This window comes from Primulina huaijiensis, chromosome 4 (assembly GCF_012295235.1).
Source record: "Primulina huaijiensis isolate GDHJ02 chromosome 4, ASM1229523v2, whole genome shotgun sequence".
Taxonomy (NCBI): Eukaryota; Viridiplantae; Streptophyta; class Magnoliopsida; order Lamiales; family Gesneriaceae; genus Primulina; species Primulina huaijiensis.
In genome coordinates, this window is record NC_133309.1 from 25,719,417 (window position 1) to 25,740,281 (window position 20,865).

Consider the following 20,865-nt stretch of genomic DNA (forward strand, 5'->3'; position numbering starts at 1 on the left):
TATACACACACACACGTGAAACCCTACAGGCAAATGTGTAATGAAATTTGCCCTAAATAAAATATATATCAACCGATTATTCTCGATATAATTTCTATAAAATAAATTAGTCCATCGTAATTAAATTTCATAAAATTTTGTTATAACAAGATTAATATGGTATATCTGTTAAATTGGTATAACAAGATTAATATGGTATATCTGTTAAATTGGTAAATAAATAAATATATATTGTTATATTTATAAGAAAAGTAAAGTGGAAAAAATTATAATTGACGTTTGAAATTAAGCTATTGATATGATTTGGGGATTTGAAAGAGTATTAAATTGATCACTTCAATTTGAAGTTTTCCTCACATCAATTCTTGTAAAGTAAGCTACTAAATTAAATTAAATTTAAAATAAAATAAAATAATCATAATAAAACATAAATAAATAAATAATATTAAAGGTAATTGACATTCTAATAATAATAATAATAATAATAATATGAATAAGGAAAATTAATAATACTACTAATAATAATATTATTATTAATCGATAACAAACAATATAAACCTAGATTTAATATCACATTGTAAATTGTAGGTATAATTTAAATTAATAGTCAAAATAAATGATAAATATTATAATGTAATTTTAGTGAAAATAAAGATATTTGAACATAATTTAAAATTCTAGATGTAACAATAGTAAATATATTAGTTTCACCCTCATAATATTTTATAATAAAATTATTAAATAAATATTATATTCAACTAATTTGATTACCCAAGTACCCAACTAATTATATCATTATTTTCTCTAATCCATTAAATTGTATATAAAAAGTACCTTTTAATTTGTGTATGGTACTACTATGTGTATGCATGCGGTGACAGATGTGGTGGGCTGTCTTTAAAATTAATGATATAAAAACAAAAGAAGATAAGAGTTGAAAGTTCAAAGGATTCGCGTCGATATGTGGACATATTATTACAGAGATAACATTTTCCAAAACATGCAATAAAAACGTGCATTTTCTTTTTCTTTTTTCTTTTTTTTAAAAAAAAGAAAACTACGTGACCACATCTTTCTCAATAGTGTGTACGTTGTTATTTTTTTCCACTCTGCATTAATTTAAAAATATTGCATTTGTGCTTCAGCAACGAAAAATTGGATGATATATTAGCTTATTGATTTTTTTTAAAGGGATTTTATGTCTTTTATTGGATTTTTCACATGAGAGTCTGTTGCATTTAGCTCAAACTTATTAAAAATAATATTCACATTTAAAAGCTGGATAAATTTTCATTTTACAATTTTGATACCAAGAAATTCAATTGGAGTGGATAAAGGGAAATTATAATTTTTTTGTCATATGACTTAGTCATGTTATCGGTCCGATAAATTGTAAATTTTTTATTTTAATCATTTCACATTGGATTACTAACATGAAGCCAGAAAAATGACGAGATATGACCGAAAAATGATGACATGACGACAGACATTGCTATAGTGTCTGATCCGATTAATGATTAAAATTTTAAAAAGATACAAATTAATAGACCAAATATATAAGTTTTCAAAAAGATAATTACTTCTATTTAATAAAAGGTCCACAGCCAATGATGTTGAGTTCTCTAAGAAGAGGCGGAGCCACATGCTTGTATAGCCTGGTGTCTCAATTTTTTTTAAACAAATTTATATGTAAATTTTCTATAATTTTGGAATAATATGATATTATTATGAGTAGATCAATTTAAAATACTAAAATATTTTAGAGTTTAAAATTTTAATTTGGACAAAGTCATATTTCTAGCTCTACCACTGTGTAATACCTCCAATTTTCTACTCCTCTCTTAATTAAATGTATATAATTTGACTCACTCCACATTCAACAAATGAGTACACTAACTGTTTTCAACTTAATATCACTGATGAATTAATAGAGACAAGGGAAATATTGCATTTGACGACCTAATTAACCTTATTTTTTTAAATTTAATATTTAATGAAATAAGTTAAAAAAAATAACAACATTTAATAGATAATATATTGGCTCCAATCAACAAACCAAATCAATATCGTTCCCCTTGTTCCGAATGTTTGAAGGCTCATTCTACCCTTTGTCGGCAGGTGCTCGTTTCGAACTCGATCGACAAAGCGGTTAAACTCGCTTTAGATCATATATCCATTTTCGCGATAAGAAACAAGGTTTTTGTATTATTATGTGTTATATATTTAACCGATACTCACGGGAAATTTAGGGTCCGATTCCGGAGAGGGTCATTAATCCAGACGCAGGTTTGAAATTGTCCTGAGCCTGAAATCACAAATAAGACCATTAGAAGGGGGCCAGGAGGGTGTCCTGGCGTAGCCCTCCGACGCTCAAGTCAGAGACTGAGGATATATGGGGGGAGCAGCTAAGGGTGCTGCTGAAAACAATATAGTGAATTCGAAATCATACGCTCAAACCTGATATTTATAGGAGAATACCTGGGCTGCTCATGGGCCCTTCACCTGTGAGCTCTATAGATGGGCCAGGAGTTTGGGCCTGATCTTGATGGGTTCATCCCTGGGGTATCACCAGTCTCCCCCTCCCGAGTCGAACTGAATCGTAGGTTCAAAGTTCGATTAATTGTGCTGTTCTCGGGTTACCGGGTGCAAGTTGTGCATTTTCTTCCCGCCATCTGTCAGTCTCCAAAAATTTGGAAACAAATCAAGTTGCGATTCTGCAGCTCTCTCCCGCCTATGCTCAACGCACTTGCTTCATCACCCTGCCCACGCCTCGCCCGAGCGTGCACCTCCCTTGCTCGGCCGCCCGTGCGTCCTACGCCCTCGCCTGCCAGCCGAAAGTATCGAAGCCTCGCCCTCGCCCCCACCCGGCAGCCCTCGCGGCCCTCCACAAAGCCTCGCCACAAGCCCACGCCGAGCCCTCGTCGCGCGCGCTTGCTCGCCCAGCCGAGCACACACTCGAGACCTCGCCTGCACGCCCACGCCGAGCCCTCGCCGTGCGCGTCTGCTCGCCCAGCCGAGCACTCGACCAGTCGCGCGCACACGCCGCCCACCGCACGCTAGCCCTTTCACGCACGTCTGCTCGCCCAGCCGAGCACTCGCCGTGCAGTCCTGCCTAGCGCGCCTACTCACCCTAGCCGAGCGTCATGCTCGCCCTCGCCATCTCCCAACTCGCCTCACGCCGCCTCTCCTCGCCAAGCGAGTGCCACGCTCGCCTCGTCCCGGCCGATCCCACCACCTCGCCAAGTGCTCGCCCGGCGCGCCCTCGCCCCGCACGAGCGCGCCTCGCCCTCGTCGAGCGCCACGCTCGTCCAGCGCCTCCAGCTCGCCCAGCTTCCCCAGCTCGCCCAGCGCCTACTCGCCCGAGCCCCCCTCCACGCTCGCCCGACGTCGAGCGCTCGCTCTCTCCCGCTCGCCTCGCCCCGGCCGAGCCCACCTCCTCGCCAAGTGCTCGCCCGGCACAGCGCCTCGCACTCTCCCTTCGCCCGCACCCCTTGGTTCCTGAAGAGCTTTTGGGGGCGTTGCCCCCAAGCCCCCACGACCTGACCGGGCAGGTCGATCCCCGCGACCTGACCGGGCAGGTCGATCCCCGTAATTTTCGCAGCGGCAAACATCATTCGTTATCGACAAACGAAATAAATTTTTCTAACACGGTATGCTCTCGTCGCCCCCATCTTCAAGGTCCTCTACTAAGCTTTTGAAGGAAAATAATTCACACTTCCCCGCGCCCTTGACTCTTTTGCCAAAATAGTCCTTAGCAAGAAAAATAAAACTTCAACCTCCTCACCCTCTAACTCCACTACTAGGCGATGCCTTAGCAGGAAAATAAAATTTCAACACCTCCACCCTCTACTCCTCTACTAGGCAATGCCTTAGTAGGAAAATCTAATTTTTCTCCTCCCCAACTCTGCTCCTCTGCTAGGCGATACCTTAGCAGAAAAATAAAAATTCACCACCTCCACCCTCCAACTCCTCTGCTAGGTGATAGCTTAGCAGGAATATAAAAATTCAACATCTCCACCCTCTAACTCCTCTGCTAGGTGATCCCTTAGCAGGAAAGCAAAACTTCACCACCTCCACCCTCCAACTCCTTTGCTAGGTGATACCTTAGCAGGAAAGCAAACCTCCCACACCCCATCCTCTCCCTCCTCTGCTAGGCGATATCTTAGCAGAAAAATAAAAATTCACCACCTCCACACTCCAACTCCTCTGCTAGGTGATTCCTTAGCAGGAAAGCAAAACTTCACCACCTCCACCCTCCACCTCCTCTGCTAGGTGATCCCTTAGCAGGAAAGCAAACCTCCCACACCCCATCCTCTCCCTCCTCTGCTAGGCGATATCTTAGCAGAAAAATAAAAATTCACCACCTCCACCCTCTAACTCCTCTGATAGGTGATAACTTAGCAAGAAAGAAAAAATTCACCACCTCCGCCCTCCAACTCCTCTGCTAGGTGATAGATTAGCAGGAATATAAAACTTCAACATCTCCACCCTCTCACTCCTCTGCTACGTGATACCTTAGCAGGAAATCAAAAATTCACCACCTCCACACTCCAACTCCTCTGCTAGGTGACGCCTTAGCAGGAAAGCAAACCTCCCACACCCCATCCTCTCACTCCCCCGCTAGGCGATGCCTTAGCAAGAAAATAAAAATTCAACCTCTCCACCCTCTAACTCCTCTGATAGGTGATAACTTAGCAAGAAAGAAAAAATTCACCACCTCCGCCCTCCAACTCCTCTGCTAGGTGACACCTTAGCAAGTAAGCAAATATACCACACCCCATGCTCTACCACCCCTGCCCGGCGATGCCTTAGCAAGAAAATAAAAATTCAACCCCTTCACCCTCTAACTCCTCTGATAGGTGATAACTTAGCAAGAAAGAAAAAATTCACCACCTCCACACTCCAACTCCTCTGCTAGGTGACGCCTTAGCAGGAAAGCAAACCTCCCACACCCCATCCTCTCCCTCCTCTGCTAGGCGATATCTTAGCAGAAAAATAAAAATTCACCACCTCCACACTCCAACTCCTCTGCTAGGTGACGCCTTAGCAGGAAAGCAAACCTCCCACACCCCATCCTCTCACTCCCCCGCTAGGCGATGCCTTAGCAGGAAAATTGAATTTTTCTCTTCCCCAACTCTGCTAGGCGACGCCTTAGCATGAAAATAAAAATTCAACCCCTCCACCCTCTAACTCCTCTCCTAGGTGACACCTTAGCAAGTAAGCAAATATACCACACCCCATGCTCTAACTCCCTTGCCACGCCATGCCTTAGCAAGAAAATAAAAATTCAACCTCTCCACCCTCTAACTCCTCTGCTAGGCGATGCCTTAGCAAGAAAATAAAAATTCAACCCCTCCACCCTCTAACTCCTCTACTAAGCGATGCCTTAGTAGGAAAATAAAATTTAATTCATATCATCCTCATAATACAACATCCACGAACTTAATATAAAAACTCGGCTTTATTAAATTTCAACTTATAACGTAAGACAAATTCAGAAACAAAATACACCAAAAATAAAGTCAAGATTAATATTCTCTAAGGTGGTAAGCGTTCTCGGGCCTCTTTAGAGCCTTACCCAGCGCATTCTCCAACTTTCCTCTCTGCTCCTCTTGTACCTCCACAGGACAAAGTTACCCACTTAGAAGTTTCTCCGAATGACTCTACAACTGTAAGACTGAGCTTAAGTTCCATGCGAATGCTCGCGACCTCTCTTTTCTTCTTCCTTCACGATTCTTTCATAACACCGACGCGCGACCTTCTGGTCCCCGCACAAGACTCCAACCCCCTTCCCCACAGGAAACTTCAGCTTCTGATGATATATAGACGCTACTGATCTGAAATCCTTTAGGGCTGGTCGCCCCAGAATTCCATTGTAAGCGGATGGGGTGTCCACCACGGTAAATGTCATCATCTTTGTTATACGCAGAGGTTCGTGTCCCAAAGATAGAGGGATGAACATCTGACCCAAAGGCAGGATGGCGTGTTCTGCAAACCCATACAGCGGGGTGGAGACCGGCTCAAACTCAAATCCCTCCACCTTCATTTGATCCAACGTGCTTTTGAACAAGACGTTCACGGAGCTTCCATTATCAATAAATATCCTCGCCACATCATAATTGGCAATGGTGGCCGTTACCACCAAGGCATCGTTATGTGGAGTCACAACACCTCGGAGGTCTTCCGGCCCAAAGCTGAGGGCGGGGTCTTGTGGTAAGTCTGCACCCCTAGATATCTCAAAGTTCTCCAGCCTTCTCCCACGTGCCTTCCGAGCTCGCCCCGAGTCTCCATCAGTAGCACCCCCCGAGATCATATGAATCATTCCTCTCGTAGGGTGGTTATCCTCATTCATTCCCCTCCTCGGTTCGACGGGCTCCTGAGGGACATCTTGACATCGACCTTCCCCTCTCTGCTCCCCGATCCTCTGATTTATCCATGGAGGGCCTTGACCACGCCTAGGGGACGAGCGAGACCTCTGTCGACTCCTGGATGAGGATCCTTCTCGTTTATCCCGCGAAGGCAATCTAGCACTGCACTCAACCCTTTGCGACTTCTCCCACCTCCCCTCGGACTCCCTCACTTCCATCACCTTGTCCCGACTCCCATCCAGAGGAACATGGGATGAGAATTGTCCTCTGCCCCTAGCCTTATCATCCTCCCTCTCGGCCGCGCCTCTCTTCCTACTTCCTCTTTCCGCTCCCTCAACTCTACTTCTCCCAGGTCGCTGCTCCATCCTCTTATGCCGTTGGGCATCTTCGAGATTTACATATTTTTCCGCCCGAGATAACAGATCATCATAACTTGATGGAGGTTTCTTCACTAACGATTTAAAGAACTCTCCTCCTCTAAGTCCCTGGGTAAAGGCACTTATCATGATGTCAGGAGTGGCCGCTGGTATCTCCAACGCTGCGTTGTTGAAACGCTGGACAAACTCTCGCAAAGTTTCAGCTTCTTGTTGTTTCACCACAAACAGGCTCAAATAGTTTTTTTGGTGTTTTTTGCTGCTAGCGAATCTGTGCAAGAAAGCAGCGGAAAAATCCTCGAAAGATCGTATGGAGTTGGGCTGCAAGGTGTTAAACCATTGCTGGGCTGACCTCACCAACGTGCCCAGAAACACCCTGCACTTGACCCCATCTGAATATTGATGTAACAGGGCCGCATTCTCAAACCTCCCCAAGTGTTCCTCGGGGTCAGTATGTCCATCGTACTCACCCACATTCGACTGTCGAAAATTTGGAGGAAGCCCTTCTTCTAAAATGGCTAGTGAAAAAGGACTTCCTCTCTTGGGTGCCGGCGCTCTGCTTCCCAACTGCTGCCTCAACATCTGTATTTCCTTCCACATTTCTCCCATCTCACTAATCTCCCCCCTTTGGTGGGGCCGTGGCTCTTCAACCCTGCTCTGGTGGCCCTCAGCATCTTCCTCACGCTCCTGACGAGCTGCCTGTTCCTCTACAAACACAGACTCTTGATTCCTTTTCATGGCCTCATCCACTATCCGGGCGATAAATTGGCCCAGCTGTTCTAGGGTCAAGTTCCCCACGTTCTCATTAGGACGGGTTTGTTCGACCCTTGTCTCGTGAAGGGGCTGCTCGGCTCTTGTCTCTTGACGAGGTTGTTCCTGTCTCGTCTCGACATGAGATGATTCGGGTTCCCTCTGAGGACGCGATGATGCTGAGGTAGCTCTTCTACTTCCTTTCTTGCCTACCATCTCTTCGTCTCAACTCAAGATTTCCCACAGACGGCGCCAAGTGATACTCACGAGAAATTTAGGGTCCGATTCCGGCGAGGGTCACTAATCCAGACGCAGGCTTGAAATTGTCATGAGCCTGAAATCACAAATAAGACCGTTAGAAGGGGGCCATGAGGGTGTCCTGGCGTAGCCCTCCGACGCTCAAGTCAGAGACTGAGGATATATGGGGGGAGCAGCTAAGGGTGCTGCTGAAAACAATATAGTGAATTCGAAATCATACGCTCAAACCTGATATTTATAGGAGAATACCTGGGCTGCTCATGGGCCCTTCACCTGTGGGCTCTATAGATGGGCCGGGAGTTTGAGCCTGATCTTGATGGGTTCATCCCTGGGATATCAAGGTTGAATTAATGTATATGGTAATATAAGCAAATCCAGTCCGTGGATCTCAAGAATGTTTCTCCTTTAATGGATAAATGATGTATTGATATTTAATTTTGGAATTTAATACAAAAATACTCATCGAGCAATTATCTATCAATGTATATAAATAAAAATAATAAAATAAAATAGAAAATTTTGGAATAATTAATGGAGATATATAATTGGTGGGGGCCATTGTACGTACAAAACTGGTGAAGAATGAGTTGTAAAGCTTTGTTGTTTCCATGCAAATTGATCAGCACGACTTTCGTAGGCAGAGGACCGCTGTGTGTGTGGTGGAGGAGGGATGGGATGTACGGCGGTACCGTTGTGGAGGAGAGGCAACCATAAGAACACTGTCAACTTGGACAATATCACAACACTCATTTGAAATGGTCAAAAAATTGTCCAACATTACTAGATCGAGCACGCGACGCACATAGTTTATTGTCCAACATTACTAGATCGAGCACGCGACGCACATAGTTTTAAGTTGAAGAGTGGTTTTACAAGTCAATTTCGTAATACAAATTTTCAACTCAATTCGATTCATAATAAAATATTATTTTTTTATATTAAAAATATTGTTTTTCAGTTTAAGTATATATCGAGTTGATTAATCTCACGAAAATAAATATACGAAACATATTATAAATATATATATATATATTCTGAATTATATTATAATAATGATACATACGTTTATGCATTTATTATTGAATAAGGGGGTCTGAAATTTATTATGTGGGAACCCTTGCCTGTCACATTTTAAAGAGAAACGGTGTCATTCTTATCCATCAGGCATCTTTATTACAACCAAAAAAAATCTTTTGATATCAATTTTATTCGATTAATGATATATATATATATTTTTTATGTCAAAAAATATTATTTTTTGTTATAAAAATGTATTATGTCAATTTGTCTTATAGATAAATCCGTAAAACCATCTCACATAAGTTTTATATTCTTTATTTTTTTTATCATTATTTCATTTAACATTTGATTCGATTTCAATAATAATTTTAGTGAGTTATCATACCTTATTTATTATTTTATCCCACAAATCCAAGATATATTGGAAGGCGTCACCACTTCAATTATTACGAAGATGGTCATTATGATGAGGATGATCGAAAAAATTAGGAGGACATGCAAGTGGTGCTTAGCCAATAAATGTAATTTCTTTAAAAATAATTTATACATATATATAAAAATTCCATAATATTATAATTGGTCTAATTAATTCCACGATTTCTGTCATAAATATATTCATACAATTAAATTTATTATTATATAAGAAAATAATAAATGGAAATAGAATCAAGTAAAAAATAAAAATACAAAATCTTGTCGACTTGTTGCAAATTGCAAAAAAATCAATTAAATTAGGTGAAAAGGACCAAATGGGACATATAATGTCAAGGAATAAATGATAACAAGGGCCACGGGGTCCATTATTTAGAAGGAGGCTATTTATATTATATATGCACATTTCATTCATTTAACTTTTACGAATAAATGCTAAAGTTTTTTGTATGGATTGGTTTAATCAATTATAAATATTTGATAACCAGTAAATATATATATATATATATATATATAAAACTAAATATAGGTCATATTTGAAATTTTTATTTGAAATTTTTAATAAATTAATTTTATATATATATATATATTTAATTTTTAATATGGTTTTCAAATGTGCTAAATGATATTTCCCCTTTTGTCTCTACAGAGTAAAATGTGAATAGGCAATAAATAAAATATTATTTAATATATTTTTTTTCGAACTAAATTTTTTTTAATAAGTTAAAAACTACAATGGGCTTTAGAATGGGCCTCGTGAGTGTATTCCTAACCCGATGGGCTTTAGTGTAATACTAACCCATACAAATAAATCAAGCCCTTTCAACTTTGTCGCATACTAGACAAAATGGTAATTCTGTATTTTTGTTTGTTGTATTTTAAAAATTAAATTTTAGTTGTTTTATTGACCATTGATAAATGAGATAGAAAAATATTTAAATAAGAAAAATAAATATTATACATTCAAATAATAAAACACAAATTTTTTCATGAGACCGTTTGACTGTCAATTTTATATAAATACAAAAACTTGCGTGAGACGGTCTCACGGGTCGTATTTTATGATACAAAACTCTTATTTGGGTCATCTATGGAAAAATATTACTTTTTATGTTAAGATTATTACTTTTTATTGTGAATATCGGTAGGGTTGACCCGTCTCACAGATAAAGATTCGTGAGACCATCTCACAAGATACATACTTCTTTATGAAACAGATATCCAACTCGACCTTGTACGTGAAAACATAATACTTATTACTTATGATTGTAAATGTAGATCTAATAAACTCGTGTAACATATATAAATCGAGATCGTCTCATAAAAATTTACTCACAATAAAACAAAAAGATTATATTTGGAAAACTAATTTCATTATATTATATTATCTAGAAACTTTTTCGATTAAAATCTAATATTTTATTTTAAAATTATTTTCGATAGTATGTATGTTTAAAAAACTACAGCTTTTTACTAAAAATATTTGAATTTGATGAATAATAATAATAATTTTATTAACGTGCAAAAGTTTTTTCAAATAATTATTAAATTAATTAATTGCATAATAAAATTCTTAATCCAAATTATATATAATAAAAAAATTTCATTCTGGTCACCCAGATTCTCACAGTGGAACAAACGATTCAGGTCATATACACCATTCTTCATGCTTCCCTGCAAATCCAAATCGAAATCGAAATCCTAGCTCAGATCAATCCCTTCCCTTTCATTCCCATTGCAGATCACGGATCTTCAAGGTTTGAAAGCTTCTATCATTTCTCAATCAAACAATTAATCGTTTCACAAATCTAAAAAATTTGCAAAATTTCGTATCTGAGCTTTTGTTCAGAGAAACGAGCTTAATTGAGCACGCGAGTGGTTTTAATGATGGAGTTTGATTAATCTGGTAGGGTTTTGTTGCATGTGCGGGGTATGTGATAATTGGTTATCGTTGGATCAAACTGGGTGATTGTCAAAATGGCGTGGTTTAGCGGGAAAGTTTCGTTGGGGAATTTCCCGGATTTTGCAGGGGCGGTGAATAAGCTGAGTGAGAGTGTTAAAAATATCGAGAAGAATTTTGATAGTGCACTTGGGCTTGAGGAGAAATCAGATGCTACCAGTAGCGGCAGTGAAGGTACCGTGTTGTTTTCTTTTTGTCGCATGTGGATTCTTCGATATAATAACTTTTGCTTGCCTTGAATTTACAAATAGAATATTTGGATGTGATTTACAATTTGCTTTTGATGTTCGTGGAAAAGTTTGAGAATTGCCTAATAATTAAGAATGCCTGGCATCTGCATTCAGTTAAATACTCGTGTGATGTTAGTTAACCGCATACTAATTCACCAAAGGGTGTCACGGAACCTAAAGTGATGGGAGATCGGCTAAGCAATTTAGAGCTTGAATAATGCTCCATAATTTGGAAGTAATGCAGAGTGTGGGGAGATAAGATAAGATGCTTGTTAAAATGTATCCATAGTCCATACCCCAAAATTATGTTTGCTTGTAACACGAAGTCAATATAAAGTGTTAGAGAAATGAGTTTCCTAAATAAATTCGATAGCTTTCGGATCCTAACAAACTTTGAGAGCTTATACTGCTTCTTGTTCATGCCAATTCTATTGCACTGCCTCTGCTCTCATCACAAAATCTTGCTGCCAATCAGGGTGTTGACTTGGACGTTGTGACTTCCTAAGTGGCACTCGTCTTGGTCAATACCTTTATCATAATTTTGTCCTTCTAGGCATTAAGGGGTTTTTAGGAGCATTATGACTTCTGTCTGTGATTAGTATCCATTTATATGTACATGTAGGTAGATTCTTGAAAATTTATCCTAGTTATAAAGCTCATGAAGGTAATTATAATGCAATTGTATCTCTATGTTCACCATGGAGCATATGTGCTGATCAAAACAATATTTACTAATAATTCTGCTTTACAGCATCAGGTGCATTATGGCCATCCACGACAGATCGGAAGGCATTATTTGAGCCCATCATGGGATTTATGGGGCAAAAAGGTGAGGGGAGCACTGCTGCATCATTAGAACAGCCTGATTCCTTAGAGCCTACGTCTCCCTTAAAGGATCAAGAAGTTGAGGATGATGGTTCTGCAAACGATTCAGCAGAAGTAGTAAATGAAGAAATTAAAAAAGCAGGTGTAGCTGCAGAACCAGTGGAGGAAATAAAATATAGGAGCGAGGAGCAAAAAGATAACATTGAAGAAGATCAAGATGAAGAAGAGGGGGTTTCATCTACGACTTTTGTTGAAGCTTCAGAACAAAATCCTGGGCATATACAAACAGAATCTTCAAAAAAATTTCAGGAGAAGGAAAGATCAGAAGAAGAGTCAACGTCTTCTTTGGAGTCGGAACAACCAGCAGCAACAAGTCCTATAGATCAAGTTGAACATACTGCTTCTGTGCCTAAAAAGGAAGATAATAATCGATTGCCTGAGAGAGTTGACGAACAGAAGGCACAAGAAGATGTCGTTGAAGTTTTTTCAGCTCAAGCTCAGGATATGTCACCTGAAGGCCTAATTGAACGCAGAGAATCATCTGCTTCTGATTCTCCTGTTAAAAGTGGAGATGATTCTGGAGACAACTCGACCATTTTACTGCATACTAATGCCGAGGCATCAGAATCAGCCTTTGAGGCTATTGCTAAACCTATCACTAAACCAATTGAGTTAAAGCAGAACTCAATGAATGATACTGACGTAAAAGAACGTTTGAGCACTGGAAGCAACTCTTCTGATGTTACTAACTCTTTAGCTGAAGTGGAGAAAGTGAAGAAGGAAATGAAAATGATGGAAACTGCATTGCAAGGAGCTGCTAGACAAGCTCAGGTATTTTAAGTTGTGATGCTTTATCTTTGGACTTGAGTATGGCCATTGTGTCTCTCTGCCAGTAGATTTTTTAACATGTAGAAAATAGTGGGGCCTATCTGTTCAAGAGTTGCATTAAAATATAACAAACTTGCTGTAATAGATTTAGTTTTTACTGAGTGAGTCAGAGTGTCTCAGGAAAAGTGCTTAGTTAAACGGGTTCAGTACCGTTACTGTGAGAAGATTGAAGGATTGGTTATCTCTGTTGTTTTACTAGGTTTTATATTTTTATCATGTTCCTTTGATAGCAATCATGTGGCACGTAGTCGTCAATTGCTGTTCATTGTTTAATCGAACCTTTTATCTATACACAATAAATTATATAAGGAGCAACAGTAATTTACGATAAGTTTCCTTGTTAAGAGTCATGCTTGTGAGAACCTTTATTTTCTATAACACTGAAGGAAATGTGAATCTGATTGTTTTTTGCTGTTTCCTTCCAGGCAAAGGCTGATGAAATTGCAAAGCTGATGAATGAAAATGAGCAGCTAAAAGCTTTGGTCGATGATTTTAGGGTGGGTTCATGCTATATTCTTTTATTTTTTCGTTGTCCTTTTTCATTTAGATTATAGTGTGATCTGATGACAGTGATATAGTGGAACTTGTGAAGTTGATGGTTGAACAGTAATTTAAAGATTCAATCATTTGTTTGAACTTCAAATTTTGTTCTCATCTGTTACTCTCTGTTGAAAAGGAACAATATTTGAGTTTTGTACCTGCTAAGGAGTTTTATTTTTTGCAAATTGAGAAATGGTTTAACCACCCAAATTTGAATGAGAATAAATTGTTTCACGAAGAAAGAGGGTTGGTTGACATGGAAATTTTAAAATTCACTTCTGTAAAATAAAATTAACGTGGATGAAACAATTGAATTCTTTTTTAGGAGAGCATCCAAAATTTTTACTATGAAAATTGGCATTAACACGAATGATTAACAGGATGCTGGAATGGATAAGCTTATATCTCGATCTTTTGTTTGTGCATCTATAGGGACAGATGATATGCCAAGACCCAAATGCGCTCTGATCCATTTTTATTCATAAACATATATACTTGTTCGTATAAAAATTATTAACTGGGGGATTCATTTTCAGAGAAAGACAAATGAAGCCGAAATCGAGTCTCTACGGGAGGAATATCATCAGAGGGTGGCAGCACTTGAGAGAAAGGTACACTCTGCAGGTGCTATTTGTTGTTAAAAATTCAAGCATGAATTGTATAACCTTGGAAGTTCCTTCCAGTAGCTGCATCATCGACTTCATTGAAATATATATATAGCTTCGAAGTACTTTTATGCATTATTTTATCAAACTTACTCGAGTTGTAATATTAACACATGCATGTCCCTTCTACTTGTCAAGCAATTCGAAGTGCTTCCGTGGACCTTTCTATATGTGTGTGATTTAATTATTTTTTTGTTTTCCCAACTTGTCTGTTTGTTCATGCATTGATGATATCCTGTGTGTTCTAAATGGTGATTGAGAAATGAAAAGCCACTGGTACATGCCTTGATTTTAGGCATTTGGGCAGTGTATATTGCCTTCTTATTGATTTGGCAAACAGCTCGAAATAATTGGTCTGATCTTGAATGCGCTTTTCATCAATTTGCTTTAATGAGGGCATGTTATCCGTTTTTAACTCTAACCACGGTAATAAATTAGTTTTTCTTTCTTCTCTGGCAAAAGGCAAGCTTGGTTAGAAACTGTAGAATCTTATCAATGATATGAATCTTTATAACTACAAGTAGCAGCGTAGTTTTTTTCAAAAATCATTTTAAATGTAGAATCCTGCTGAGTAGGCACACATATTTTTTTTATCGATTTCTGTTTTAGTTTAAAAGACTGATATCGTAAAGGGATATTAAAATCTCTTCTTGAAAAGCGAGCAGCATACTGAATTTTGGCTGATTTATTGAGTTCTTGACTTCAACAGTGTCTTTATTTGGCCGACTTATTCAGGTTGATGTGATTAATTCGAGTAGTTCACATGCATATTTTCAGGTGTATGCTCTTACTAAGGAGAGGGATACACTGCGAAGAGAACAGAGTAAAAAAAGTGATGCTGCTGCTCTTTTGAAGGAAAAGGATGAAATAATCAGCCAAGTGATGGCCGAAGGTGAACAAGCATAACACAGTTCTTATCCAAAAAATAAACCTGCAGTCATGCTATAGTTAACCGACATTTGTCCAATTCAAGTTACTCCGTTTTGTATATTAGGGTGATATATTGTAATTGATTTTTTAGCCAAATAAGTCTTTCTTCATTAAGCATCCTGATGCGAGACATGAAGACATGGGCCACATTCAGAAAACCCCTCTTTCACACCAGTATATACCAGAAGAAAGAACAAGGCCATGAGCCTTTCTGGATCAATGTGGCCCATCTCTTCATGTCTCACATCACATTCATCCAAAACAATAAGTTTTTTTTAAGCAACCCAAAAGTTGTTTGACGTGAAAAAACTGATTGAGAAGTTTGAGGTCATTAGTTTGATTTTTATGATGGTTGGTTATTGTTTCAGGATTGTCATACTACCTTTCTAATTTGTTAAAAACAAAAAATTCATTTATGCAGGATGGTTTGAAAAAATTATGAGTAATCAGGTTAGAGCTTCTTTGTCGTCAGCATGGGTAGGATGTGAACTACTTCAAACGGTAGAGATCCATTTTAACAAATTGGAACCGAGGCCTGACCTGAACCAATATTCTCTTGTAAATATACTGGATGTCATTACAGATTCCTCTTTTAGATGTGCGTCGTCTTTGCTGCAGTCATGGATCTTCCACTAATGTTCATTCACTCGAGTAGAAAGCAGCACAGGGGTAGCTAGGATGTGTCTGCGGGGATTCAGGTTCCTGTATAGACTCATGGCACTAGTCAGTGTTTAGGCATTAGCCAGTGGCTTAATATGCTGTAATTCACGTTTACAAGTAGGAAACGAGGACATATAAACTAAAAGTAGTAAAAAAATGACAGTGGTAAAGGATGGATTGCCAACGCAACCTTAAGGCATACTTATTGGCTATGTTCTTTACTGATGAATTGGTTCTGATAATTTACTTTGAATAGTTGATTTGTTTTGCCATTATATGGTCTTGGCATAAAACAAAATTCAAAATTTACTAGGAAGACTTTTTTCCTGTAGAAAACTTATATTTCATGTTTGTCCTCTTGACTTGTATGGATCCTCAAATTTTAGGCTGAAAAGTGATACTATTTCCCCATGCTATGATGACTTTAGGTGAAGAGCTCTCAAAAAAGCAAGCTGCTCAGGAATCTCAAATTAGAAAGTTAAGGTCACAGGTATGCACATCTGTAATGATCAATATTTTATATTCGAGCCTGTTATTGTTGTTAAATTTTTAACATGAGTCTGTTCTATTATACCTTCATCTTTACTTTCCTGGAAGCTAGATCAGAGAACTTGAGGAAGAGAAGAAAGGATTGCTTACAAAACTGCAGGTAGATCTTTTTCCCCTGTATTTGGTTTGATTCGAGCACAGATTCTTGACTGCACTATATCATTCCTTTCACGATTTTCCCTTCTGCATTTATTTGGCACACTTCAAGATGATTCTGCTGCGTGTTCATTTATATCCTCTCTCCAAGGTAATCAGGTCTTGGATCTCTATCATGTTGACATTTTCCATTGAAACTGCAAACCCCTTCTCCGTAGAACCTGATTACTTTTCTACTTGCATTGGCAATTAGCATTGATGTTCACGATTGTTATAGTAGGAATAGTGGTAGAAGTACCCAGGCTTGACTTTGATGCATGTTATCTCTTGGTTTTGACAGCTATTTTAATGGTGTTTGGATGTGGTCATTCATATATTCAAATGATTTTTCTCTTCTCCATAATATAATGATGCTCATTCTTTCATCACTCATGGAAGTTGATACCTAATTATACGATCTTTTGCTTTTACTGTTTCTTTTTTGGAATTTTGTGCCTTTTGTTTTTGCTAGCCTTTGAAATTTACGATGATATGTTGAGTTATACTCAGGTAGAAGAGAACAAAGTAGAAAGCATGAAAAGAGATAAGGCAGAAACTGAAAAATTGCTTCAAGAAACAGTGGAGAAACACCAAGCTGAACTTGCAACTCAAAAGGAATACTACACTGATGCACTGAACGCAGCAAAGGAAGCTGAAGCATTAGCAGAGGCGCGTGCAAACACTGAAGCAAGAACTGAACTAGAAAGTCGTCTAAGAGAGGCCGAGGACCGCGAAAGTATGTTAGTTCAAACACTTGAAGAATTAAGGCAAACTCTGAGCAGGAAAGAGCAGCAGGTTATTTTTGTGAATATATTAAATTTCTAATATACGTATTAATTCTATGAAAGCATCTGTCATCCTGTTGCAGGCAGTTTTTAGAGAAGAAATGCTTCGCAGCGACATTGAGGAACTTCAAAAGCGATATCAAGTAGTCTTTTCCCTTTGATGCAATATATTTTCTTTGAAATTAAGTTTTTGATTTTTTGTTGTCATATAAAATTGTTTGTTCCTAGGCAAGTGAGCGAAGGTGCGAGGAGTTAATTACACAAGTCCCTGAATCTACTAGGCCTCTTTTAAGGCAGATTGAAGCTATTCAGGTTCGATAGTGTTATTTCTTGGTTTTTGTTTGGTTACACTTCACTGCTATGCTTTGACTGTTGACTATAGGAAACTGCTGCTAGAAGGGCTGAAGCTTGGGCTGCTGTTGAAAGATCGTTAAACTCACGGCTTCAGGTTTCTATTGGAACTTATTCTCTCTTATTTGGCATTTTAGACATCTAATGAAATCTTGATTATTAACTGCGCAGGAAGCAGAAGCCAAAGCTGCAGCAGCAGAGGAAAAAGAGCTTTCTATCAGTGAACGTCTAACACAAACTCTTTCACGGATAAATGTTCTTGAAGCTCAGGTTTTTAATGATTTTACTTAAATTTGTTATTGATATAAGTCTTACATTAGTGATTGTGTCTGCCATGAATATTTTGTAGTTATCATGCCTGAGAGCGGAGCAGACACAGCTAATGAGATCTCTTGAGAAGGAGAGACAGAGGGCAGCTGAAAATAGGCAGGAATATCTTGCTTTAAAGGAGGAATCTGACACTCATGAAGGCCGTGTTAAACAGCTTGAAGAAGAAATTAGTGAACTCAGGAGAAAACACAAGGATGACTTGCATGAAGCATTGATGCATCAAGAGTTTCTGCAACAGGTAGCGTGCGTGAATTTGTTTTCCCATTTATTTCAGCCAAATGTTTGTCCACACGATTAATCTTTTCATGTTATAGTTCTATGAATAATGCCCTAGTTTATTGAGTAAGTTCATTAATTATGTCACAGGAACTGGAGAGAGAAAAGGCTACTCGTTTGGAACAGGAAAGGGCTGCTCGCCTTCCATCTTCTGTTGTACCTGATCAAATCCTCATAGCAAGACAAAAATCAGCTGCATTTGAAAATGGTTCTTCATCTCCCTCGTGTTCTATCGATTCACATGTTTATCCTCTTGCTGCATATGACAATCTACCTTAACAGGAAACTTGTCTCGTAAGATTTCAAGTGCAAGCAGCTTGAGCAGCATGGAAGAAAGCTATTTTCTGCAATCAACTTTGGACTCGTCTGAGAATTTAACTGAACGTAGAAGTGTTGTAGAAGGTACCATGAGTCCATATTATATGAAGAGTGTGACATCAAGTACTTTTGAAGCTGCCCTACGCCAAAAGGAGGGGGAGCTTGCGTCTTATATGTCTAGATTGGTTAGTTTCTGACTCATTGAAATTAATTTACTCAAATTCATGGAGTAACCCTTGGAGATGATTCTAGCATCCCAACATTGCTCATGTTGATGTTACAAGTGCCATAATCATGGTTTCTTATTCTCTTCAGGCATCTATGGAATCTATTCGCGACTCTCTTGCCGAGGAGTTGGTTAAAATGACTGCACAGGTAGGTTTGTGGGCTTTCTCACCCCCCTGGACGCCTAGAGGATATCTGCCCTTTTTTTCTCATGCTACGGGCTACCTACTTGGTTTGCATGTTGCAATATCACAAATATATATGCTACTTTAGGAAATTTAACTGTGACAACTATTCAAGTATGATATTAGCGCTTTCCATTTCTAATTTATATGATGGTACATATTTACCTATTAATTTGCCGTACATGTTGCAGTGTGAAAAGTTACAGGCAGAAGCAGCTATTCTTCCTGGAATACGAGCAGAACTAGAAGCGCTAAGACAAAGACACTCTGCAGCACTGGAATTGATGGGGGAGCGTGATGAAGAGGTAGTTCATTTTCTCCTTCTTAGCCGAAATTTTTAAAATGTTGGCATTACTTTATTAGAATTAACTTGGTAAAGTCTAGGAAATAGCCCTCTGCTTAACAATGCTGTGGTGGTTATATCTTACCTTCCTCACATCTCTCGATGGTGATCTTCGACCCAAGAATTTTGTTGGGGTGAAGGGGAGAACTATTAAACATGAAATTTTAAAATTGTCATATGAGGAGGTGAGTTAATGTACTTTTGTTTGTCGAACCGAGATTTTAGGAATAATTGAACATGACTTCTGAAATTTCTTCATTGAGAGATGTTGAGTGACTGTCCTTGCTTACAACAGTGTCCTCTCTTCTGGGTTCCGCCCCTACCTCCCAATAGATACCCCCGAGCACAGCTGCATGGGGTATACCTTTTCCTTTTTCCCCGTTCTCTGGTTATAGTTAACAACAGAAGGCAACCTAAAGAATATTAACTTCAAAGCATGCACGCCCTTGATCCGTGCAATACTGACTAAAACTGCCTAGAGTTCGAGCTTGTTAAATACTCTGGTTTTTATTAGCTGTTCAGTTCTAACCCATAAAACTGGATATTATGTGAAGTTGGAAGAGCTTCGTGCCGATATTGCTGATGTAAAAGAGATGTACAGAGAGCAAGTAAACTTACTTGTGAATAAGGTACAGAGTTAATATTTTCCAAAAATGTTTACATCCAGTAATGATAATTTCAATTAATCGCAAAAAGTTGAAAGAAATTGATTCTTTTCGCAGATTCAAAATTTGGGTTCGTCTGTTGGCGTTGCCTGATATTTCATGTTCTTTGGCAACAGAAGGGGCCTCTCACGCATCAACTAAAAATATTGTAATTTTATAGTTTACTGTTGTATAGCAGGGGTGCTATTGCTTGAATCCCCGAGGAAACCACCCCAGAAAGAGAGAGTTTTAGCATGTTTCTTTTCCAGATTTTCGAAATTAAATTCAACGTGGAAGAAATTGATGACCTTAGTTGCTATTGCTGAAATTTATATTCGAGGTTTCACACCAAATAATAATTAATCAATTGTGTCCGTAATTTTGATAGAGTTGCATTGATTTTAAGTTGACTACGCATCGAGGAGGAAAAAATTGTAGTTATCATTCAAGTTTTAGTTTTCATATTCTTCGAATTAACTTTGGTAAGCCCTCTCACTTTTTCTCAAGTACTTTGGATTATTTTATGGTACATTTATCTCATTATGATTTGATCAAATATTGGTTTTATACAATCGTATATATCAATTTTTATAAAAATGTGATAATTTACATGATCTAATAGTATTATAATAGAAAGAAATGTCCACGAAGTGGCATAGACTAACATGTAATCATTGACTAAAGATTTGCTTTGAATGCATTTAAATAATTTTATTCAATACACGTTTAATTCGTTTGGCTCAACGTGTTTCATTTTTTTCTACCTGGAATTTGCCTATCTAGCCCAAAACATACAATATATTTTTATGTGACACAAATTTTAT

General features: G+C 38.4%; 2 protein-coding genes across 2 annotated transcripts in view; one reads left to right on the top strand and one right to left on the bottom strand.

Moving 5' to 3' along the window:
* LOC140975795 (homeobox-leucine zipper protein GLABRA 2-like) overlaps positions 1 to 20,865 on the bottom strand; it is a 41,175-nt gene that overhangs the window by 5,409 nt on the left and 14,901 nt on the right. The window lies entirely within an intron of this gene.
* Positions 10,832 to 20,380, top strand: LOC140975793 (golgin candidate 5-like). Its single transcript, XM_073439715.1, has 19 exons — positions 10,832 to 11,336; positions 12,144 to 13,048; positions 13,531 to 13,602; positions 14,182 to 14,256; positions 15,088 to 15,202; positions 16,329 to 16,390; positions 16,502 to 16,549; positions 17,095 to 17,379; positions 17,453 to 17,512; positions 17,598 to 17,681; positions 17,752 to 17,817; positions 17,892 to 17,990; positions 18,070 to 18,288; positions 18,417 to 18,534; positions 18,609 to 18,829; positions 18,960 to 19,019; positions 19,246 to 19,359; positions 19,952 to 20,026; positions 20,120 to 20,380. The coding sequence occupies exons 1-19, from the start codon at positions 11,180 to 11,182 to the stop codon at positions 20,153 to 20,155; spliced, it is 2,871 nt and encodes a 956-aa protein (XP_073295816.1). The 5' UTR covers positions 10,832 to 11,179; the 3' UTR covers positions 20,156 to 20,380.

Bases quoted from the DNA above. Each gene is read 5' to 3' on its own strand.
- LOC140975793 (XM_073439715.1), top strand. From the start codon at position 11,180: ATGGCGTGGTTTAGCGGGAAAGTTTCGTTGGGGAATTTCCCGGATTTT. The intron at 14,257-15,087 runs GTACACTCTGCA...GCATATTTTCAG, and splicing joins TGGCAGCACTTGAGAGAAAG to GTGTATGCTCTTACTAAGGA. The intron at 16,391-16,501 runs GTATGCACATCT...CCTGGAAGCTAG, and splicing joins TTAGAAAGTTAAGGTCACAG to ATCAGAGAACTTGAGGAAGA.